The sequence below is a fragment of the Notothenia rossii genome (genome assembly GCF_949606895.1).
Source record: "Notothenia rossii genome assembly, chromosome: 1".
Lineage (NCBI taxonomy): Eukaryota > Metazoa > Chordata > Actinopteri > Perciformes > Nototheniidae > Notothenia > Notothenia rossii.
In genome coordinates, this window is record NC_136912.1 from 25394997 (window position 1) to 25420650 (window position 25654).

General features: G+C 41.0%; 2 protein-coding genes across 8 annotated transcripts in view; one reads left to right on the top strand and one right to left on the bottom strand.

Annotated features, from left to right (window-relative positions):
* Nucleotides 1-1568: 1568 nt before the first annotated feature.
* Nucleotides 1569-14465, top strand: LOC307037131 (voltage-dependent calcium channel gamma-1 subunit-like). The gene is made up of 4 exons (XM_079677904.1): nucleotides 1569-2179; nucleotides 7801-7875; nucleotides 12503-12649; nucleotides 12739-14465. The coding sequence occupies exons 1-4, from the start codon at nucleotides 1942-1944 to the stop codon at nucleotides 12969-12971; spliced, it is 693 nt and encodes a 230-aa protein (XP_079534030.1). The 5' UTR covers nucleotides 1569-1941; the 3' UTR covers nucleotides 12972-14465.
* Nucleotides 14466-15116: 651 nt separating this feature from the next.
* The window catches only part of helz (helicase with zinc finger), a 54581-nt gene continuing 44043 nt past the window's right edge, over nucleotides 15117-25654 (bottom strand). For all 7 annotated transcript variants that reach the window (XM_079677800.1, XM_079677796.1, XM_079677799.1 and 4 more), the window contains 9 exons: nucleotides 25131-25176; nucleotides 24132-24319; nucleotides 23510-23714; nucleotides 23290-23372; nucleotides 22671-23172; nucleotides 21599-21911; nucleotides 20474-21353; nucleotides 19603-19900; nucleotides 15117-19200 (listed from right to left, as the gene is read on the bottom strand). In XM_079677800.1, coding sequence (XP_079533926.1) covers nucleotides 18770-19200; nucleotides 19603-19900; nucleotides 20474-21353; nucleotides 21599-21911; nucleotides 22671-23172; nucleotides 23290-23372; nucleotides 23510-23714; nucleotides 24132-24319; nucleotides 25131-25176 — 2946 coding nt within the window. In that variant the 3' untranslated portion in view covers nucleotides 15117-18769. The remainder of the gene's footprint in view (nucleotides 19201-19602; nucleotides 19901-20473; nucleotides 21354-21598; nucleotides 21912-22670; nucleotides 23173-23289; nucleotides 23373-23509; nucleotides 23715-24131; nucleotides 24320-25130; nucleotides 25177-25654) is intronic.

Sequence of the window (25654 nt, forward strand, 5' to 3'; positions counted from 1 at the left end):
CTTTGGATGCAACTCAGCATTCTTTCTCCTCCAAACACGTCTAGTTGAATTTTTACCAAAAAGTTCTATTTTGGTTTCATCTGACCATATGACATTCTCCCAATCCTCTTCTGGATCATCTAAATGCTCTCTAGCAAACTTCAGACGGGCCTGGACATGTACTGGCTTAAGCAGGGGGACACGTCTGGCACTGCAGGATTTGAGTCCCTGGCGGCGTAGTGTGTTACTGATGGTAGCCTTTGTTACTTTGGTCCCAGCTCTCTGCAGGTCATTGACTAGGTCCCCCCGTGTGGTTCTGGGATTTTTGCTCACAGTTCTTGTGATCATTTTGACCCCACGGGGTGAGATCTTGCGTGGAGCCCAAGATCGAGGGAGATTATCAGTGGTCTTGTATGTCTTCCATTTTCTAATAATTGCTCCCACAGTTGATTTCTTCACACCAAGCTGCTTACCTATTGCAGATTCAGTCTTCCCAGCCTGGTGCAGGTCTACAATTTTGTTTCTGGTGTCCTTTGACAGCTCTTTGGTCTTGGCCATAGTGGAGTTTGGAGTGTGACTGTTTGAGGTTGTGGACAGGTGTCTTTTATACTGATAACGAGTTCAAACAGGTGCCATTAATACAGTTAACAAGTGGAGAACAGAGGAGGCTCTTAAAGAAGAAGTTACAGGTCTGTGAGAGCCAAAAATCTTGTTTGTTTGTAGGTGACCAAATACTTATTTTACAGAGGGATTTACCAATGAATTCATTAAAAATCAGACAATGTGATTTCCTGGATTCTTTCCCCCCATTTTGTCTCTCATAGTTGAAGTGTACCTAGGATGAAAATGACAGGCCTCTCTCATCTTTTTAAGTGGGAGAACTTGCACAATTGGTGGCTGACTAAATACTTTTTTTCCCCACTGTATATTCACGAGTACAATCACATAAACGGTGTGTTTTGCTGTAAAACAGGTCACTTTTAAACAGAAAGACAGCAGTCAGGAGGTGTTCTTACTCATTTCACCTTTAAAGATGTTTTTGAGATGTTCACACAAGTGAGGAGAAACAGTGAAGAAACAATTTACCTTGGTACTGTAGAGATGACACATTGAACGCCTCAATAGAGGAACATTTTGTTTTTGGACAATAACTCATAGTTTTAACAGAAATTACTTAAATGTACCATAAGGGCAACTTTACTATTGTCTGACAGCTGGAGCCTTGCTGCTGCTCTCTATAAACACATCCACTTTCTCCTTATAAATTGTTTACAAAGCCAAATCCACATGAGGCGAAGCCGTAGCGAGGCACAGAGTGAATACACAGCCACTCTTGATAAGTGGCCACACAAAAAAAGGGAAAATATTTTCACAATGCTGAAACATTCATTTTGAAAGTTGTCTGTTCATTTGGATAAGTTCAACTGTTTAGGTGGGTTCACTTATTATCACACATTTCACATCTCTACCCACTGGCACTGTAACCAGATAAGCAGACAGTCTGACAACTTGACTCACCGGTCACATTTATAGCATCAAAACGCCCACCAACACATGCAGCACCCCAAAGCCCACTGCCTCCCATGGCCGACAGTTGATTTGGTCATCAACTTTCTTGATCTACCTCAACAGCTGTGAGTCTAAACTTGCAGCCCCACAGTTGTACAGCGACTCATAGTCAGTAGGAGAAGGGGACTTGAATCTAGGACAGAGCAGTCTGGCCCATTTCCCTTCGAACCAGAGGCAGAGATCTGCGACAGGGGGAGAGAAGACACTAGTCTTAGGCGGAGAGAGAAAAAGGAGAAGAGACTTTGTGGGAAGCTTGCTGCAGTCACTGAGGAAAGAAGCCCCTGGGACACAGACCAGTGTGTTCACATTGCAGAACAGTCATTTTTATAGATTTCTTTTGTAACTTATCAGGGGAAGAATATTCACTGAGCAGAAATCGCATCACCTGGAAACATGCAGAAGCGCACAAAGATAAAGATTGCCATTTTCGTGCTGATAGTAGGTATGGCTTGCATGTTCACTGCGGTGGTAACGGACCACTGGGCAGTGCTCAGCCCACGGGTGGAGAGAGTCAATGAGACCTGCGAGGCGGCCCACTTTGGCCTGTGGAAGCTGTGCAAGAAGTACATCTATATCAGCGAAGAGAACTTTGTACAGGGGCATGGCTGTGGACCCATCAGCCTGCCTGGAGGTAAGAGAAAACAACTGAGCAAAACCTTCCTGTAACTGGCATATCAAATGAAATTACTGTTGGAATATAATTTGTATGTGACTGTGAGGTGCCTCGGTGCAATCCGGCCCACAGCTCTGGGGTTTGGGCTTCTAAGAATAGAGGGCCTGATGCAAGATCACTCGATATGTCATATGACATGTTTAACTGCCATACAGTTCCTCGTGAAACAGAAAAAATGTCCTATTTTGGGTTACATGCATGCAGTCTCCATAATGTAATCAACTTTTTTTTTTAAGCACCTGGCAGGATTCTACATACTGACAGGATTTCATTAGATGATTCATGTGGTCAGTCATCAGTGGTGTAGAAGTACCCCAGTGTAATGCATGCATGAGTCTCTGAATTTATGTTATGATTATATATCATAAGGGGTTTTCTATCTGCCACTGGGCCTCAGTCAGCTGGGCGATGGCAGACTCACACTCCTTTGAACAAACTAGACATTCAGGGTGAACAGCAGGATGCTTTCACTATCAGTCGCTGTAAGGACTTAACCAGATCACAGTAGATATTTGGCATCTACAGAACATGAGCCATGGAGTCCCAGGAGGCTCTCTCTGAGCAAACACCAAACACCACAACAGCTGAGTTCACAGTTTACTGGTTGGTGCCTGCTGTCTGTTTAAAGAGGTATTTGTCAGTTTAAAAAAAGCATTGACCATTGATGATCTATAACACATATAGGTGCCTGTGTACACTCTATAGAAGTTTCTCAGGGAATTCACTTTCATTAATGGAAAGTAACTAAGAACATAATGTACTTAAATGCAATTTAGGGTACTTGGACTTAGTATTCCATTTGGTGAAATTTGATTTTATAGGCCCCATTTAGTGAATACACAACACAGTTGAGGAAATATGTAAAATATTTATTTCTGTGTAGCGCTAAATCCCATGTAGTTTAACAAATACGAATAATTACTTTTCCAACATATCCTAAATATTGACTTTTCTGTAAAGTCAGTGTCTCCGGTCATTTATTATATCACTTTATTTCTAACTCCTCTTAATCTTCTCCACCCAACTTCTCCTAACTTGGAATACAATAATGAAATGGATTTGGTGGTATTCATACCTAAATTAATGTAAACAAACCTAATGTGGTCAGATTGTATCCAAGTAAAACACATTTTTGCTATGAATCTCTCAAATTAAACTTTCCATGACACCAAATGTTCTTACAGCTGTTAGAATAAAATACAGACTGCATCTGAATAAAAAGGATGTTAACAGTGTTGAGCAGTTGCTGTCCAACAGTTACTTCCTTCTCAATAACATATAATGTTAGTCACTCTTCTGAGGAAACACTATCTAACTCTTGATTGTTATCTGACCCTGCACGTTGCTTTATGTAAATTTGCCTGGACTTCCCCACCAAATTTGTCCAACACACAAAGCGTAACGAATCTCCCAAAAATATCTCCCAACTTATGGCGGCTCCTAAACCTTTGGGAATCCCAGACACTGTCTGAACTGCAGGGCCATTCTCGGAGCGGCTGAAATGTGAGGGTGGTACATTGGTGCAGACACGGCAGGCATGTGCTGAATATGCTAAATCAGCTCTGCCCACAGGCATGCAGGGAATTCCTCAGGCTGTAAAGATATAACAAATGTTTCATGAGCTTTTCATCTGCACATACACATATACCGATAATGGTTATATATAAATTTTTGGAAGGTGAGATTTTTAAATATTATATTATATTTGATGCATTGCAAACACACTACTTGTTCCTGAGTAAAGACTATTGGCTCTTATGGTTTCAACATTACATGTGATTGATAATGGCCACCTTGTTAGTCTTTATTTAAAAAGTAAATAAATCCATCCATCTCCTGGGGTTTCTCCCGGCCCAATAGCTGTATTTGGACAGGAACATTATTGTTTATCACATCCTCAGAGGTGGTGTCATTTCCTGATACAAAGCAGAACTTGAAAAGTATGTGAGGAGGTCCCTCTCGCTGTGAGACACTCATCTGGAAAATATGGACTGAGTTGTTGCTTAGTTCTACTGCTGACAAAATGCAGATGGTGAGATAACTAACATTATGTGTCAGCTCAAATAAAGAAAGTCCCATGTGAACCAAATTAACCTGAGAGGTAGTCAGAATTGTATTTCTTTTCATATTGTGATCATTTTTAATACTGGTGTTCTGAACTGCCGTTGGCTGTAAGAAGGCAACACTAACGATGTTACAAAGCACCTCCTGTACAAAGGCATACAGTACAAAGAAGAGCAATTACTTTAATGTAACCGAAATTTCATGGAACAGAAAGGGTGTGTTTTTTTAAATAAACGTGTGAAAACTGCTCAGCAAGCAGTTGTTTTGGTGATATATATAGACCACGTAAATACTCAGCTGTCTTGGGCGGAGGATGTGAGGGTCAAGTGTTCGTGCCAAGTGCAGCGGTCTTCTGAGTGACGGGGCCGCATGGAAGAGTCAGGCATAGCTCTGAGGCCCGCTTTCACACCAAACTGTTCCTAAGAGACCTTCCTGAAGCCTTATGACTCCGTGCGGCTCACACAGTCACTCAAATAACTTTACACTATCGGGGGATGGGATGCATGGTCCCATGCATGGCAAGTGGTAGTACCACTGGTATTTCACTTTTACAGCCACTCAAATTACCTACCGATCCAGGGATGGTTGTATAAGGGGATGGGAATTGCCAGTGAAGTCTTTAACACTTATATAGATAGAGATATTTCCAAATGCTTCTGTGGGTTTATAGCTGCATCAAAGCTCCAGTTTACATGATTGGAATGTGCTCAAATGCAAAGAGTCCAACAGGCACAAGAAGTAAACATGTATTGAGTTTTGAATGTAATATACTTGAATTATATTTCGGCAACATACACTGTCAGTATTTTCTAGGCAGTTTTTCACACTTGCTCTTATTCTTTTATGGAATTGTTTGTGTTTTAACGTAATTGTGTAGTGTTTTATGGGTGTGTGTTTTTATGTTGTGTTTTGAACTTACTGTAATCATTTTCAATCATAATATGACAATGAAGTTTGAACTTTGAATCATTTTGAATAAAAAGTTGAGGCTAGGGAGCCAAATCAACACATTTTGCTCGCATATGAATGATACTTTTGTTGACACAACAACGTAATACAAAGTTATTTCCACTTTGCTGGTAGACCTAAGTAGGAGGAGGATTGCGTGGCAAAACAAAAAGTCGAGCTCAGAGGTCTGGGCCAGTCTTCGTTCATAAACAAAATGATTAGACTATAAAAGCTATAAAAAGTGGGATTTGATGCAGAAGGGCTGTCAATCCAATGTCCTCTGCTGATCTGCGGAAAGATGACTGATATCTCCATCAGGAACGAGAGAGGCTTAACAGAGCTTGTCAGCAGAGCATAGCAGTTCAAGGACCAGCAACAAGTGGTGCAGTAGTGTGTGTGTGTGTGTGTGTGTGTGTGTGTGTGTGTGTGTGTGTGTGTGTGTGTGTGTGTGTGTGTGTGTGTGTGTGTGTGTGTGTGTGTGTGTGTGTGTGTGTGTGTGTGTGTGTGTGTGTGTGTGTGTGTGTGTGTGTGTGTGTGTGTTTGGGTATTTTTGTATTTGCCTGTAGCGGCAATGCTTCTATATGAATACAGATTGATATATGATCACCAGCTTGTACACATATTTGTCATTGCACTGAAAAGATTGCTACATAAAAGGTGTAATTAGGCAACACACATTCAGTCACATGTGGGGAAAAAGCTGCTTTAGATAGATAATGAGCTCAAAGTTACCACTCCAAGGTTTTATAAATGCTGGTATTATATTTTGCTGCGCCTTAAAAATAAAAATAATCCTCCACACATGAGACTATGTTTCCTACCATTGATATAGTTGTCATAGCAAAGAAGAACGAGGGCTGGATTTGCATTCACTTAAAAACATGGATATTCACAGTTTTGATGAATGAGTGAAGTTCAAAGATATTTTTCAGCCTCCCTTTTGAATGAAAGCTCAGATGTACAACTTGTTGACAAACCTCTCCCACACCCTTTCTATCTATTTTCTACACTGGAGCTTGTTGCTAAGTAACACACTCAGTTGTTTCATGGCCAGTCCCTGTAGTCATATTTTTGTCTGCAAAAATAATGTTGGCACAGCGTCAATTTGTGTAATTTCAAAGGAGGTTTTTGTAAACATTGCATTGTTGACTTGGCTTGGAAAAATATGATTCAGAAATATTTGTTGTGCCTATTAAAACCAATTACACTGTGCTATTACCTAGAAGAACCATCTGACATCCCCTTTAACTTATCTTCATGGAGGAAAAGGAATACCATACCAGCACAGGGCATCAAGCTCTTACCGTTATCCGATATCATACAGAACTACATATTTCCACATGAAAGCATTTCACTCATGTCCCATGGTGAGACTGTATGTAGAAGGGGATTAAACCCAGGCATTAGGGGCATGAGACTTCAGAGCAAAACCAAGATCAGTGATGTGCACTTTGTGGTGTGAAATAAATGACTGATCTGACATTACATGTATTCATACTGTATGTTCTCACTCCCTTTCCACATATGATAATCCAAACCCATGTATTTGTTTTATTGTCAAGACATAATTCCGCTTTCAGAAACATGTTGTTTAAAGTAAGGCCTCAGATTTTAAGTGTGAGCAACTACTTTTAATATGTATGCCAGATTATAAGAATTAATTATGAAGGAGATTTAAAAGGAGGAGTATTGACACAACTAAACCAGCCTGGGATCACATAAAGCGGCCTGCCTTGAGTTATGCAAATCCCTTAGGTTTAACACCTTGTCTGCCCAGAAATAATTGATTGAAATGTCTGCTGTAGCCTGTAACCATTTTTACTCTGAAAGTCAAACCACAGATTGCACGCCAGGGTCTGCATTGCATCATGCAACCATTACAGTGTTAATACTATCCCGGTGGTGTGAACCCTTTTTAGAAAAACAATGTAAGATAGATCAGAGTCAGTGAGAAGTGTTTAAAGTATCATATTGATATGATATTTATGGTGAAAATGTATGTGGTGCAAAGCTTGACAATAACGTATCTATCTATCCATCCATCTATCTATCTATGCATCTATATTACTATCTATGTCACGGTCTGTGTTGTGTTTTGTCTGTCTCTGGTTTCCTGTTTTTATTTTGAAAAGTGTTCACCCCCTGTCTTGTCTGTTGATTCCTGTCTCTGTGTTTGCCCTCCTGTGTCTGTTTGTCTTGACTGTGTTCTGTTGTTAGCCTTGAAATAAAGGTATTTTCTGTGTAAATCTGCATTTGGGTCCTGCCTGCTTCACTCAACCCTGACAATCTATGCATCTATCTATCGAACTATCCATCTATCTATTGATCTATCTATCCATCTATCTATTTATCTATCTATCTATTTATCTATCCATCTATCTATCTATCCATCTATCTATCTACTGTATCTAGCTAGCAAAGAAAGGAGACAAGGCAATTTCAACTTTATATGATGACAATATGTTAATGGGTGTTAACTGATTGTTGTGCTGTCCCCTAGTGGCCAAAAAAATGAACCAATGTAATTTTAACTTTGAACTAAATCCAATTGTTTTATCTTTTCACAGAGGAAAACTGCACTTACTTCAGACACTTCACTCCCGGGCTGGATGCTGAAATATTTGAATATAAAACACAAAAAGGTAGGTTCCTGTTAAGGGTTCCCATATTGTGGTATTTTCAACCCATCCTGTCTACACATGAAAAGAGGAGATATTCATTTTTGAAACTATGTTCCTTGCAACACTAGGACATCCTAGTCTGTGTGAAGTTAAACATCAAACTGACTGCATCACATATTCCCTACAGACCTTACCTGCTGCTGCTTTCTGTGGGTTCAGATCTTCATTCATGTTACACTTCTGACTGCATAACAGTCATAGGTTTCACAGCTGGACTGGCTGTCAATGACAAAACGTCACATAGAACATGAAGAAGTCCTTGGTTAAAGGCAATATACTTTTTTTCTATCAAACTGGCCAAAAGTCTAGACTATAAATAGCAAAAAAGAGCCCATATGTGCTGGCAGTAGCATCTCATGTATTTTTCTTCTGGTGAACTCCCTGTGGTGGATAACAATCTAACTATATGGCTGTGCCTGTGGTGATGCACATCTACTATGTTCGTTCAACCTTATACACCATTATGGTACTGCCAAATGGCTCAGTCAAGAGTGAATAACACTACAGGGAACTTAGTGCTGCAATCATTCCAGCAAACTTGCGGTGTGTCTCTCAAGGGCTAGGCCATCAGCGTGTGTGTGTGTGTGTGTGTGTGTGTGTGTGTGTGTGTGTGTGTGTGTGTGTGTGTGTGTGTGTGTGTGTGTGTGTGTGTGTGTGTGTGTGTGTGTGTGTGTGTGTGTGTGTGTGTGTGTGTGTGTGTGTGTGTGTGTGTGTGTGTTTTAGATGACGAGTAAGGGGTTGGCTACCTATATATTCTCGCATTAGCATCTCTGAGTTTAGGGTAGGGGGGTGCGTGGAACTATATGCACAAGACTATTTGCATTAACACCCAAATAATTGAGTGTGACAGTGCTCCACATGTTCTTCCCCCCTAATGCACATTACATGTGAGAGCTGTCATACAACATGCGTTGGTTGGGCCTCAATACAACCAGAGATGTAACAGGGTCACTGGAGAAAGGATGGAAGGAATGGAAGATGGAATTCGGAATAGAAGATGGAACAAACACACACACAAAATTCCAAAATTCTCCCACACCACGCCGCTCCTCCGCTCCCTTCACTGGCTTCCAGTAACTGCTAGAATCCACTTCAAGACACTGGTACTTGCGTACCATGCTGCGAATGGATCTGGCCCTTCCTACATCCAGGACATGGTTAAACCGTACACCCCAGCACGTGCACTCCGCTCTGCATCAGCCAAACAGCTTGCTGCACCCGCACTGCGAGGGGGACCCAAGTTCCCATCAGCAAAAACTTGTGGGTTTGCTATCCTGGCTCCAAAATGGTGGAATGAGCTCCCCATTGAAATCAGGACAGCAGAAAGCTTACACATCTTCCGGCGCAGACTGAAAACTCATCTCTTTCGACTCCACTTCGAGCGATATAATTACTGACAAAGCACTTATATACTAATAAAGGGCTGGCTTATCTAAAGCCAGTTGAGTAGCACTTGAAATGTTTGGCTCTATGAAACCTGATGTACTTATATGATTCTGTTTTCTTCAAGGTTGTATCTTCCTGGTCGAATGCACTTATTGTAAGTCGCTTTGGATAAAAGCGTCAGCTAAATGTAATGTAATGTAAAACACACTCACGCTCTGAAATGTTGAATGTACTGTAGAGTGCATGTCCCTGAGGCACATTGTGAGTGTTTTAAAAAACATTAGCATAGGAATTGTCAAATACAATTCCTAACAAAAACTTCAATGTGAGAGACATTTTTCGAATGAAGAAATATGAAATACAATGCAGCAGGGACGTGCACAGACATTTTGGGGGGCAGGGGCAGACCCCCACAAAGAAGAAAAATGTTATACACACGCAAGGTCATCTTATCATCTTAACAGTTTATTATGCTCATCGAGTCATCCGTGAGCAGAGCATCAAGTTGGCATGCCTATAATATAACAGCTGAATGTGGCGATTACCATCTTGTTCAGCAAAACGCCTCACAAACTTATTAAGATTTGAAGCTATGGTGCGTTTTGATTCCATGAGTACAGTCACACTTGACAGGCTCTTCTCTGTCATTGTAGACCGCAAATACATAATTCCTTCTGTCTACTTGGATCCGAAATGCTTCTCGTTTTGCGCTGTCCCGTTCAAATGAAATCGCCGCCAATCACATTTCCCTCTTGCCAGGGCCGGGGGAGGGGTTACAAAGCTTGCGTCTTGTGCTGCATTCACTTGCACTCGGACATTAGAGATTTTCTCTCATAAATGTCCGATGAGCCACAACTTTTATTTCAAAACAAAGCTGCCAACTGGGGTGGCAAGGCATTTTTCTGAGGTGGCAGCTGCCACCCCGTGCCATCCCATAGAACCGCCACTGCTTGAAATCTGAAATTAAATATTATGTTAATAACTTATTTTGTTACTAACTTTCTTTGTATCTTGTATCTTTCTTGGAAGTTGTTAAATATGCTTTTGTGTCTTCACTTGCTGTCTCTCCTTCCTCCCTTACAGCAGCAACCTTCTGGGGGCCATGTCCATGTAGATGTATATTACTTCACTGTGGATAACAGGAATGTCCTTCTCAATTTGGCTTCTGAGTGTGTCTTTCACACACCGGCAGCTTAGTCATTTGTTCATCACCACTCACCTTCAAAATAAACAAAGTAAAGCCGGCATAATGTGGGACAGTAAAGTCGGAGGTGCTGCTACCTGTCTGTCTGAAGGGACTGTCGATGCCGATGGGAGGGAGAGAGAGCAGCGGAACTTCACAGTCTAATCTCCCGACCTGATTTTTCATTTTTATTCAAGCAATATATTTTTGGAAAGTGTGCGCAAACAGCAGTAGATACATATTCATTTATTTATTTATTTTTAATAAAAAGCACCCCATAAAAAGGGCACTTTCTCTGGAGGAAAAAAAGGGCAGGGGCTCAAGCCCACTTTGAGGTCTATGTGTGCACGTGCCTGCAATGCAGTGCAAAAGAGATGTTGGTATGGATCTGGGCATTAAGAGGTTCTTCAAATGTTTTATAAACTTAAGTTAAGAAGTTAAAATGTCTAAACAAACTATTTGTCCGTCACATGTTGGAAAACTGTCTTCTCTCTTAGAGCAGACAAAACATGCGCTAATTGCAATTGCTGATTGAAGCACGGCGCATTTGCCTTAATCACTAGCTGTCACTGTTAGCAAAGAAGACTGACATTTATTGAATGAGTTCTGTTTGGGATGCCAGCTGAATGATGTTCACTTTTGTTGTTATTAGGTTGCCCAATCATCAGCCACAGATACTGTAGCCCTTATGAAAGCACATTACATTAGCTAACTTAGCAAAGCAGTGTTAGCTTACGCTGCTTGTAAGTTAGGTGCATACTTAGGCAGCAGCAAACTGCACAGGCTCTTCCTCGAACTCCAAGACAAAGTTTACAAAAAGTTACTTAAAAAATAATGGTTAAAGTACAAAATGGTATACTTCTCATGTCAACTTGCATTGAAATGGGCGCATATTATAGATGCTAATGCTGTACTGCAAAATAGTACTTCCAGTAGAATTACTCCCTGGATTCTTGTGTAAAAAGAGAAAAATAACTATAGGCTACATGAGTTAATACAACCACTGGTATTTTTTTGATTTTTACATTGCTCTTAGTGTAGAGAAACGTTGGGATTTCCGACTGGCTGACAAGCTCGACAGACAAGCAGTAGCCTATCTCACAGAACGTAGCGTGTAAGGTGCGGCCCATGCTCCCCTGCCAGCAGAAGATGAAGGCTCTCGCCCCCAAAGGAGCGCCTGTCCCCTGGGCCTGGTTCACAGGCGAACAGGCGGCAGATCAAAGGCCTCACATCATATCCACCCTCTGATTGGGAAAACAAGCCAGATGCAGTTCTTATTACACAAACGCCTGATATCTGTAAACAAATTACATTCATAAAGTATATTTGAATGTTGCTTGTAAAGATGAATGCCTTTAAAACAAGTTTGGTGGAATACGATATGTTTGTTGCAGTCAAAATATCTGTTCAAAAGCCAAAAAATAACATTGAATTCTAATTACAAGTAATGTATATGAAGCCAAAACCGTATGTTTTTTTTTCAGTTAGATACACCGTTGAACTGGGTGCCTTTCCCTGCATAACCATGAATGTGGGAACAGAAATGTAATTAGAATGTAGAAAAGCTCTCTAAAGCAGCAATTGGCAATATCCCACGGGAAATAGTAATGAATAAATGCAATTTTTACTTTTTTTTGTTACGTTTCTACAAACTGAAGTGCATGACATAATAAGGAAAATCTTAATATGTAAAAAGTAAACACTTGTGGAGAATGAGGGATGAACCATGCATTTGTTGATGATCAGACACATCTAGAATAGGCAAGCCTTATTCTGTAATCCTAACCTGATACTAATGAAGAATAAGAACATCAAAAAACACAAACATGGAAAATTGTTCCACAAAACAGAACACCGCTTTGAAAAGTACATGTGGTGTTTTTGGTTTCATACAATAAAAAAAAAACAATACATTTCTAATGTGGCCATTTGAAATAACATAATGATTGGGGTCTTTTGATTGAAAAAAGAAATGTATTAAAAACACCACGTTTACATTCTTTCTTTCTTTCTTTCCAGAGTATAACATCTCAGCTGCAGCCATCTCCATCTTCAGTCTAGCCTTCATGATCTTTGGCTCTCTGTGTCTGATGGGATCATGTACCGGCAAAGGCAAAGGAAGAGACTACCTCCTTAAACCTGCTGGCATGTTTTATGCATTTGCAGGTGTGCTCAGTAAAACAACATCACTTCAATTTATCTTGCAGCATTTTTGTGAGCTACCAACTAATTGTACACATGTCCTTCATTACCAGGTCTCTGTTGCTTCATCTCACTGGAGGTGATGCGTCAATCAGTGAAACGCATGATTGAGAGCGAGGAAACAATCTGGATCGAATACTACTACTCCTGGTCATTCGCGTGTGCCTGTACTGGATTTGTCCTCCTGTTTCTCACTGGCTTTGCCCTCCTGCTTCTCTCCATGCCGCAGATGCCTAGGAATCCATGGGAGACTTGCATGGACGCCGAGCAGGACCAAGTGGAGTGATGACGGACAGATGATTACAGGATTTGAGGAGAGTGACTGTGTCTATTGTTTTGAGTACATATTCAAGGATAGGTTCAATTCAAGAACAGACCATAAAATGGTAACGTCATGATGACAAACTGGTTTGGGGTGTGGATGGACCATAGCAATGAAGGGAAATTTACCTCACTACAATTATAAAGCAACTTGAATATGGGGCGTTTTCGGAGTTATGAATGTCCTCCTTGTCATGCATGTCCTACTAGAGCGTAAAATATAGCAATACACTTTGGTGGGGTTCATGCTGGAGATCACAACTTAAATCTGACATGAAGCCTCAAAACCACCATACTTCTCAAAAAGAGCCAACCTGGTCTAAACAGCACTTTTGCCTTTTACTCCTTTACTGCTGGTATATTTAAACAAATATCTTGAAAAGGCAAATAATTATTTATCAAGTCACTGTTTTGTAAGATGGTTTTAACATCATTATGCCCTGACTTAGTTAAAAAGTTGTAAATATAATTAGATTCATTGACATTTTAAGAATATAGTTCATACAGTTAAGACCAGACATCTACATAATGTGATATGGTGTAGTGCACTTTGTAGGATATTTTGTAGATATCTAATGTTCATCTGTTGATTTTTCAATGGGATCGCTCAAGGAATCAATTATTTACTAGAAGTATCAACAAAATGTGTTAGGTTGAGATTGAAATGTTATCTTTCTAAGATTTGAAAATCCCATTAAAATAAGAACTTTGTGAATAAACAACTGATTTCAGGCGAGGCAGATGCACAGAGCAGGTTTGTGTGTGTGTGTGGTAGACAGAATGCTAAACACCCACACACTCCGTGTTGGACAAGCTTCAGCTCTAGCAGGTGCACATACAATGCCTTTTACTTTTTTGTTGACAGCTTAAAAACCAAACAGATACAAAAAATGCTCTGTTCTGTACATGCGTCATCTTGACCCAATTGAAACACATTGGTATTTGCATCGGCTCAACTACATTTTCTCTGTGTGAAAGAAGTGTATGGAGATCATAACATCTGACACAGGCTCATGCTCTGTATTTGTGCCAGTTTTGTTTCAGAATGGATTTTCACTATCCAGTCAATTCAAAACACAAATGTACATATGTTTTTACAAAGCAAGCAAACCTTTTTTTTCATCGACATTACCTACTGTGCAACATAGTTTATTTATGTGAAAAGCCTGCAGCTATCGGTAAGAGCAACCGTCAATGTCATCATAGGTTTGTTTAGTGCAAGTCTATTTAATTAGTTAGTTGTATTTATTTTGACTGAGTTGTAAGATTCATTTCACAGAATGGAAAAGTGAAATAAATAATAAAAAAATAGAATACCTATTGTAATGGTAATTGTTGAAATTAATTTCTATATGTTTTTTCTGAATATTGAATGTTTTTGAATGCAGCATATTCTGTGTGTGTTTCTTATGGGCTATTTCTTTGTAACCAAAAATAAATCTTTAATTAGCTTTGGAAACTTTTTTTCTGAAATCCCTTTTTTTGTGTTTCCTTTGCTTTTAATGTACCAAACAATGGGGTGAGATTGTTGATGCCAAGTGTGTGTTGTTTCGGCTGTACAGAGACTGCATTTGTCCGACATGATGCACCTGGCTGGTCTAGGATCAGCATCACGTTTCTTCTCTCACTCCGTCACTGTCTTGCCAATTTTCTTTTTTTTGGTTCCTTTTAAACGACAACACATTCGTACAGCTACGTGCAAACACTGCACACTATTTCATACATTTAGTTAAATGTGGTTCTGTCATTAATGTGGTCTCCCTAGAACAACTGTCAGTAAACTTCCCTTCATTAGTCATGACATTAGGGCCAGGTCGAGACAAAAAGGAGAGCAGCTGCTGACACTAACTTGTAACCATGCTGATGGTTTTAAGTGTTAAATCCAGTGTCTTATCCACAAAGGAACATTAAGTGGCTCTCCACTGCAGAGGAGACACGTTCTTGTCTTTCTTTCTTTCTTTCTGCAAGGGCTGAGATCCAAGCCTTTAGTCCTAAAGGCAACAACAGATGCAGCTTCAATCTATGGCAAACCCCAAAATAATTCCTGTATTCTATATCACTGCTGTTTAATGCAGAGGATGATACAAAAACAAAGGCAGAACTCTAGAAGTTTCAATAAAAACACTTTAATAGAGAAACAAATAAAAAAAGAAAATAAACCTTTGAAACACAGTCTAAATCCTTGATTATAACCACCACCAATTGAAATGAAGAAGAGTAAAACAGATCTATTCATTATTTGTGTACCCACGAGGGAGGAACCAATGGGAATGGGAGGCTGGGAGAACAGGTGAGCCATTGATTCACTGCAGCGAGGGAGGGAGGGAGGGACAGAGGAGAGCCAACAGAGAACAGGAAGAGATGTGGCGTTTATAGAAGGCTTAACACAGTGCTCTCTACTGGCTGGGCAAAAGGTTGCTCCCTCTCCATGTGCCACACAAATTGGTTTGTTTTCTTTAAAAAGGCAACACTGATTTTTTTTAAAGACAATAATTAATATAATGAAACATGGTTCAATATTGCAAGGTGAAAACATTTTCAAATCCAACTTAAAGACCTTTAGTTTCACAGTAAAGATTATGGCAAACTCATTTTTGGAACAAAGTCTTAAAACAAATCAGCATTGATGACAAGTTGTAAATAACATCCGTTTAAAATGTCTTTGGCTCAATCTCTTCTGCTTCAAAATAAATAAAAATGAAGAAGCGGTGAAATATTAGTATTGCACAACTTCAGAGATTAGCCATTTGCTAAGCAAAGTAAGTTTTGTAAAGATGACACACAGCAGGGAGCAACCTGAGCTTCAGCCCTGCTAAGTAACTGCAGAAAAAAAAGGACTTAAATGACCATTACATATTTGATTGACATGTTAGTAAAATATTATAATATTTTTGTTGATAATGTCACAAGTTATTGTACACATCAAATAATATACCAAAATTTGTCTCTGAAGGTTGAACATAAACTTTTTTTTTTCTTTTTTTTTTTACTTTTTAATTCATTCACAAATCAATACAAACTGATAAGAACAGGGATAAAAACCAGCCAGGTCATCTCAACATGCATGAAAAGAAAAAAAACGTCTTCACATTAACAAAAAGAAATCAATCTATGTTGATTGTTGTGAGAAAACAATACAGGACAAATCCAGCAACATATACTTTCCAATATGTATTGTACAGTGAAATAAGTCGTCTGAAAACAGAAACTCTCCTCTTTGTCAAATCAGCCAGACACCATCTTATCAAAACAATCTAAAAGGTTACAAGATGTTGCAACTATCCACTGGGTTATTGTTGTCGTTCATTATTCCTAGGATTATTCTTTTTTTGCTTTGCATAATTAAAAAGGGCATACCTCTTCTTTGAACAGCTTCTACAAAATCGAGGCGCTCCCAAAGTTTGTTTGTAAATACCTACAAAATGCATATTTACAAGTATGTGTTGTTTTCCGCCAAGTCAAAAGATCTGAGCCTTTGAATGACAATGTGAAAACTTAAAAACGTAGGAATAAGAACATAAAGCTCTCCGCTGAGTGTTAAAAACACATCTATGTAAATAGCTGTAGGGCACTGTAGCTATCTGAGGAACGCTTTAAGAGACAGAACGGTGACTCGCTGCCGAATGAAAGCCACCGAACAGCACGATGCTTTTGGTACAACTTTATCGATTTGCAAATGGGGCAGTGGTATTTTAACAATTCAAATGAAATGCATAACAGAATTGAGTACTGGATGACTGCTTCCAGCATTGCGTTTATTATTAAAGAAAAACCTTGGCAGATATAGTTCAACATCTTTTTAGATTTGGGACTCAAATGAATGTGTCATGTTCATGTTTATTGGTGAGGGATAAAAAGGTCATTTGAACGTCGCAAATGTAAAGTACATCCAGAGCCATTTGATTTTGATTTGAAGTGAATGAGATTATTCAATCTGTTCTAATATTAATATATCAATGGGACTGAAAAGGTGAATAATGTAACTATCTGAATAACAACGAATAAGACGTGACCGATTCCTTCGTATCACGCACAGTCTTTGAACAGCTTGTAGTGTAGTGACTTTTACTTTGTTACCTTTTTGGTTAAATCTCAAGCAGACTGTTGGAAAGGATGATGGGGGAAAACGTCTTCCATCGAACGATCTACAATTCCCCAAATATGGTAAGGAGGATGTTTATTGACAATGATCAATGTTTTTGGTAGAACTTGGAGCACATATTGGCTAATGGATGAGATGCATGTGTATTATTTATATGACAAAGAGATTTAAAGATTGTCTTAAAGAAAATAGAGACTTTGGTCTTAGGGAAATCTATCTTACAATGTGAAAGGGATTCAAGAAACTGGGAAATGTATGCTTACAAAACATCTACGAGACCTACGCTGAGCATATTACAGCAGCAGTGATCCGAGCGCTGTTTGCCATGGTGACCAAGATCCAGTACTGCTTTGAGAAAACACATTTGTGAATAATTCATGTGTATTTTTAAATGTCGGGGTATTTTCTATGTCTCTACAGTCTCAATATACTTCTGATTTAACCAAAAAAGCACACATTTAGCGTGTTCAAAAGCGTCTGACTGGCAGTGTTGATCACACCCTCAGTTTCCACTTACCCATCATGACACACCTCTGACCCCACCACTCTCTTCACTTTCACAAACCCTCAGAGTACTGCAACCTTTTCAAAAGAAGCTCAACGTCAATTAGTGACAAAACACATTGCATATCGTCAGCAGTAATTAAAAACATTTCCGTGGTGTAGCTTTTTGATGACACGAACTAAAGAAATCAAATGACTGAGAATCGGCCACAAGCAAAGCAGTTTGGGATAATCCTATCATAGAAAGTGGTGTCTGGTGTTCTCTGATCCTTAACACAAACAAAGGAGGAATTGAGAGGTTGTTGTTTTTCTGACTTTTTTACACTGTATCTTTTGTTGCTGATGAGACATTGGTGAAAAGTAAAATATGAAATTGTCATTTTTCTGAAAACAATCACATTTACTACTAAATTACTGAAGATAATTCCTAGCTATTTCCAGGATGTCTAAGAATTAAGGATCAGAAGCCAACAAACAAAAATAATTCATAATGCAAATGCTAGCATGATACAGGAATTTAAGGACATGTCTGTGGCATACAATTCAGTCTTTTATTTTCTTTATATTTACAGATTAGAGGAAAATGTATCTACTTCTATACACTGTTCCATGTAGTTTCTGTGTCGGTTGACCACTTAGCTTTTGTCCGTTACCACAACTACAGTAGTTTGAAAATCAAGACGCAACGTCCACTCAAAACTGAGGAATACAAAGTGATAAAACCGTCAACATACTTTTTCTAGTAACCAACAAAACCAACTTCAATAAGGAAAAATATGGAGGTAGCCAAGTGGTCAACCGAATCTCACCTTTTTATATTTTATTTTTTTTATAACTTTTTTTAGCATTACGTACATATACAAGTGTAGATAATATAAGTATATATTCATATATACATAATGAGTATGTATATATACCGGTAATGCATTCATTATATATACTTATTTTCTTCACAGATATGTGAAACAGGAGAAAAAAGGACTGTTACAAATAAAAAGTTAAAATGAAACAAAATGCAGAAAAAAAACCTACTGATAGAAACAATTTATAAATGCACTTTGTACTATTTTTTTTTTGTGTTTTTAGAAACAGTTTTACCTTTTTTGTTTTTGTTTTATATATTTCAGTACTTACTTATAATGTGGGAGAGGTGACACTTATTTAAAGTAGGAATAGTACCCATTGCTACCATTTGAACTTCCTATACTCAGCTCTTGTAGGAGGGAGAGGGGGTCGCTGTTCTTTTTGGCCTGTTCAGGGCGAACAGCTCGGGGTTTGGGTGGAGCGCGGAGGGCGCTGGCGTAGGACATGGTGGGTGGTTTGCTTAAATTTGGAGCCCCCTGGCTGGCCTCTGCGGGAGCCTGCGGTGGGGGGGGTGGGGGGGGTTGCTGCTGCTGCGGCGGCGGTGGCGGCTGCTGCTGCTGCTGCTGCTGTGGCGGCTGCTGCTGCTGCTGCTGCTTGTTATTGGGCATGAGAGGAGGAAACTGTCCGAGGTGCTGAAGGGAGTTGAGGGAGTGGGGGTGCGTCTGCAGTCCTGCTGTGGCCTCGGCCTTCACCTGCTCCTCCGTCTGACGAAGGGCTTTGGCAGCTGCCGGACCCACAAAGAAGAAAGGAGGAGAGAAAAAGAGAGGTGCCGCAAAAAGATACAAAGTGAATTAGACCTGAATGGAACATCATGAATACATCTCAAACAGCTCTGTGTTTGAGGAACAAAAGCCCATGTGGCGAAACATCGGCCATCAGACTTAAACAGCTGAACTTTTGAAAGAACATCCATAACATTCATCTTTTTGCAACTTATATATATATTACTATTCAAATTACTCGTATATAGACTATTCTGCACTATTTCTATCATATTCTATTTGATTTGATTTACTTGCACTATTATCTGTTTTATTGTGTTGCACTGTTGGAGGAGCCTGTGACCTAAGCGTGTCGTTGTCATAACTACACTGTAGCTATAAAAGCCTTGAATCTTGAAACCTACCCATTAAGTCCCGGTGCTGAGCGAGGGTGGCGGCTCCGTTACATGGAATGTTCTGGAACGGACCAGGACCGGGGCCTCCGCCGTTACTCGGCCAGACGTCATGTGGGGGGTAACCGTAGGGGGCGTGTGGGTGCTGATGGTGCTGTATGTGTGGATGAGGGTGTTCCTGGGGGTCTGACGGACAGGGCTGGGGCTGCTGGGACAAGGCAGCGTGGGCGTTGGCTGGAGACGAATCATCCGGGTAGGTGGAGGAGATGCGGCGCTGATAGAGGGGCCGGCCCGGACCTCTGGGTTCATACTGCACAGATAGGAAGGAGAGATGGATGAGGAAGAGGAATGGGGGAGGGATTTAGCCTGACAGAACGGTGTGCAAAATATCCTTAAAAGAGGAAGAAACCCTTAAGCAGCTTCTCATTCAGTGATGGAGGCATCAATGAAAGAGAGAACACTCCTGTGTAAGCGTTTGCCAAATATCTGCTTTATGCATTCAGCACTATTTACATTTTTCTATTCAAATGAACTTGCCACTAAAAATAAGCAAACAACTTTATCTTGTTCACACATGTAATCCATTTCCTCCCCCGTTACACAGAACCTGAGCTACACATTGTTATTCTCCTTCTGCATCTTTATCAAATGTGTGAGATTTAATCATTCAGATGTTATCAGGAAACGCTAAATCTCTACTTTATGCAACACAGAGATGAGCATTTGAGACACGTCGGCTAATCCAATCATATCATTTAAACTGTAACAACTGGTGGAGAACATGTAACCAAATGCCACATTTTTGCAAATGCCTTGAAACAAATTGTCAGATGTTATGTACTTTATAATGACTCAAATAAAAGTCAAAATTAAAGAAACATACCTCATCTACATTGTGAAGGGCTGTGGCTGCTGATGTTCTGGGCGACAGAGGGTGGTAGGACTCCTGGTCTGGACCTTGACTTTGCTGCTGCTGCTGCTGCTGCTGCTGCTGCTGCTGCTGCTGCTGCTGCTGCTGCTGCTGCTGCTGCTGTTGCTGCTGCTGCTGCTGCTGTTGTACTTGTTGTTGTACTTGTTGTTGCTGCTGCTGTTGCTGCTGCTGCTGTTGTTGTTGTTGTTGTTGTTGTTGCTGCTGCTGCTGCTGCTGTTGTTGTTGCTGCTGCTGCTGTTGTTGCTGTTGTTGTTGCTGTTGTTGTTGTTGGTGGTGTTGCTGCTGCTGCTGTTGTTGTTGTTGCTGCTGCTGCTGCTGGTGCTGATGGTGAAGTTGCATCAGGTGGACTTGCTCCTGCTGTCTGCTTGGATGAGCCATGATGGGCATGGCATAAGGAAGGCTGTGACCCTGGTTCCCCAACAGGTGGTTCTGCTGTGGTGGGCTCACTGACGCAGCTCCACCATGGGGCCACTGGGCCTCCTGCAGAAGGTATTTGACCTGGGAGGAAGGGGGGCTGCCAGAGTGGGCAGGGGGTTGATGTGGGTAGTTGCCAGCGTTATACAGGGGGTTGGGCGGGTGCTGCTGCAGAGCTGGGTTGTTCAGAAGGTTTTCATTGAGCATGTCACGGCCTGGGTCATGGGAGTAGGGTCCTGATGGGTAAGGGCCAGCATGATTGGAGGTGGCGGCCAATGAGGATGAAGGGTCACCTGAGGAACGGGACTGAGACTGGCGGTATTGGAGGAGACGGGATTGAGGTGGGGGCTGCATTTCAGCTGGATCCCTGGGTTCAGGCTGTTCCTGAGGGGGCATCTCTCTCAAGAGACCCGGGTACCTGGGAATTACAAATGTATTTAACACCCAAACTCATTCAAGCAGCAGCGAGGGAAAGAGAACAACAATAACTGAAGGGCAACCAACAAAAATAACATTCAACAGCAATATTTACAGTCCAATAGTTTGCTCTTCTGCACACTCAATTCCATACATAACACGTTCAAAAGTCAAACTAACATTTCTTTAGATATAGGTTACAGACCAACAAGAATGCATATTAAAGAAACTTTGGGTCATTGTTACCTGTTGAAAGGCGGCCCAGAGGTGGCAGAGGTTACAGCCTCATCCTCCATGTTGGTACCGAGGCCCCAGCTCGCAGCCCGGAGCAGCTGATGGGGGAATCGAGCCATGCCGGGCTGAGCCAGGTGGGCGAGCTGCTGAGGCAGAGGGAAGGCGACGCCGCCCTGGAGGAAAGGGCCTGCCTCGTTCCACTGGCCCAGCCTGGCTGCCTGCTGCTGCTGCTGCTGCTGCTGCTGCTGCTGCTGCTGCTGCTGCTGTTGCTGTTGCTGCTGTTGCTGCTGGCTCAGGGCCTCGAGAGCCATGGGCCCATGGAGGTCTGAAAGTGGAACCACAAGATTAGTTTTCAAAATCACTGTCCTCATGACTCGGTGGTCTGATGTACTGTAGTGTACAGTTAAGTTTAGGGTGTTTTACAATCTTTTCATTAAGGAAACGTACCAAATAAATTGCATATTTATTTATATATTACATATAACAAAACATATGATTATGTCCCATCCTAATCAATGCAGAGTTTAAATGTAAACAAGGATCTGTTTGCAAATATATATAAAATCATAGAGTATCACTCCTTATGGAGTTAATCCAAAACAAAGAAAAATCAAGAAAGGCATCTTAATTAAGGAACATTTCTTTGAATCATTATTGCCTTTTAAGTTGTTGTAATGTGGTATTGAAACAAATATTTATATTATTAAAAAAGTCAATAACACTAGCTTTAGTCGCACAGACCAAATACCAAGTGATAATATGGGCCAACATCAACGTGAATATTAAGAATGGCAGCTACTTATTAGCCTCCCAGAAATCAAAGGATCTTGCAAATAAATCAGATTACCAGGATAGGAACTACAGTCAGATCACATGTCTTTTTTTGATGAAAAAAAATGTAATTTGTATTACTTTGTTCAAGGATAGTCTCTACCCGAATTATCAAGCTTGTATTACAACCAACCAAACAATCAAAAATATTCTGTCTTTAAAAAAAAAAAAAAATCTACAAAACAAAGTCACCATTTCCCATCCAAACGTTAAGGGTTTGCCTTACTAAAGGGAACCATAATGCTCCACTCACCCAAACTCTCTCCCATGCTTCCATCCTGTCCGTCCTCCCCAAAGCTGTTGACCCTGTTATGCTGCGACAGGCCTGGGTGGTGGACCCCCGCGTGGCCCATTGGAGTCCTAATGGAGCTACTCATCTCCTCCACCCCTACGGACTCCGACCCATCCATCGTGGGAGACTGGATGGCCCTGTGGGGGGGAATGGTGCCACTGAAGAAGGAAGCGTTGTGACTGCCACCAGCGTAGGCAGGGCTGAGCTGCTGACTCTGGGGGGGCATCCCGGGATGAGGGGGCTGGCCGACCCGATAGGGAAGTCTGGAGACCGGATACTGAGGGGGGAAAGCCCTCCCACTGGCAGGATGTGGGGGGAAAGCTGGGTTGGGTGGGGCAAGGTGGTAGTTGAGGGGTCTTTGGGCAGCTGAGGGATCCTTTCGATGCAGCATCGCATTGGGAAATCCACCAATCCCGTCAGTCTGGGAGTCTAGACTTCGACTCTGGCCTGTGTCTAAATCACCCTGGATACAAAATAAAGATAAAATACACCATGAGCAAAGAGGCGTGGCCATTGATCAATTAGGTCGATTGTTTATGGGGGAACAATAACAAATGAAACACAAGTGTCAACAACATGCCTGTTTTTCCTTCATGTCTGCGGTTTTCCTCTCTGGTGTATGAAGACGGCTCTGTTCTGGCTTTGGACATCCTTCTAATTTACCTGAAGAAGGAAAAAAACATAATTACCATTGGCTTGGCTTTTTGATACAGTCCGTTCTTTCTTTTGATGGAAGAAGAATTCAAGTAATTTGCTAATCTTGGTGGTTGTTCGAAGGGAAAATGTAATTCAAGGCGCACCATTTCTGATGGGGTCAGCCTGGAGCTCCTTGTCGGGGCTGGGCTGGCCCATCCCGAGAGGAGAGGGGTGCCCGACCCCACTGTAGGGGATGGGGGACCCTCGATTCTGGGCCTGCAACAGATTGAAGTTGTAGGCCATGGCCGCCGGGTGGCTCATGATGCGAGGATCCACAGCAAAGCGATTCTGGTAACCTGGCCAAGGCAACTAAGGAAACAAATACACATATGGACAGATTATTGATCAGGAAGCCACAACACAGGAGAGAAGGGTTAACACATACTGTGGATTATGGAGAACACATTGTACATCATATCAAATACATATGAATTCATCAAATAATGTTCTTGCCATATACTATTTGTAAGAAATACTCAAATCTCAACTAAGTGGAGCTATTTAACTAGTAAGTTTATTCTATGATAAAAAACTTGTGGTATAATTCTGAGCTGGCAACTTTTATGTGAAATAAACTGATATTCTCGCATTATAAAACAAATATTTAGACTGATTAGAAGATTATAATATTGGAATATGACCGTGGCCTGGTGGCACATTGGATATAGTGGCCTTGTACACATTCTAACAAGTGAATTTGTGTCAGTTTAAAAAGGTGAAACTTACAGGCAGGGGCATGGACATGACCATGTTTCCACCGTACACAGCTGGGACGTAGAGGATACTGGCGCCGGTGTGAGGATCTATCCTCTGAACAGGACTGGGTGACTTGCCCATGCCAGCTGGTGTGCCTCCCAAGGGTGGGCTAAATGCCCGAATTGGGTTTCCCATCAACACGGCTGGGTTGGGTTGCGCTGCAATGAAGAAGATGGCATGTTAATGCAAGTAAGCGCAAAAGGCTCTTAACCGTAATGCGACGACACACTGAGAGCATTCAACACACAAGTCCCAAGCATATCTGACTATTCATAGCTTGGAACATGTCCGATTATACCCTGTATGATTCTAACAGAGAGATGAAAAACAGCTGATGGCCAACCCTGTATCGTTAAAGAAGGGTTTTTATTTCATGTTTTCAGTCGATGATGTAGCTGGCTGACAGTTTTTCAGCGGCTGCAGCAAAGTCCTTGTGTTCGCGCAGTAAACATTGTATTATCAGCTCCTTGCCGTGTTGTTCAGGGCTGCATCGCACTGATGGCTTCAGCAGCCTCAGGCCTTCATACATCCATCTGGGCGGCTGCATTACACTGGCTCATATCAAGCTGTTAGATCTGCGCTTGTTTGTGTGTGGGGAGTAAAAGGGAAGAGCGGAAACCTGACCATATTCAAAAAAATATATAAATATGATAATGACAGCAATGCTACAGGGATTCCCTTTATTTTTTTGATGCAGTATTTATTAACCTGAGTAATGTACAACTTTCATGGTACGTTTCAAATGTGAACTGCATTGTATTCCTATCCCTTTATATACATCCAGACAAGTTAATATTCTAATCACCTTAAATGAGCTTCAACATATTAAATTGCTTTTTATTGTTATGATCTTTGGGGCTATAAAAAAAAAAGCTTGCGAAAAGTCTTAAGTTTGCGGTTGCGATTTCAGACATGTCAGAAAACAAGAAAAATACATGAACAGAAGAACCAGGTAACAGCTCAGCTCACCATATCCTTCCGGTGGTAGATGCTCTGTGTGGTTGGCATGTTTTCCCTGTAAGACAAAAGAATCATTAGTAAATCACAAGCAAAACTTCAAGGGTATGCATTAAACAAATATTTGACTGCTTTTTTTTTTTTACACAATAGGCCAACGTAAAGCTTGGGGTTTTCTTGTAGAGAGGCAGTTTCTATTTACTCATCAACATTTTGAAATATGTCCAATGAATAAAAGCATTTAAATGGAGGAGTCATTATTAAAGGATTTCATTAATAAATCCACTAAAGCCATTGATCGATGTATTCCATAAACAACCACGGATAGAACTAAGCTGTCCAAAATCTCAAACACATAAGATAATTATGTCGGACATAACTGCTGCGTGTGTCCGACATAACCCCGGTTAACTCTGGATTTATTTTGGGACTGCTTTGTTGATTTCATGATACGAGTTAACATGTCCGCCAAGTAAGAACCTTTGTACCACATCTCCAGGGGGCTTCAGTTACAGCACCAGCTTATATACATGTAC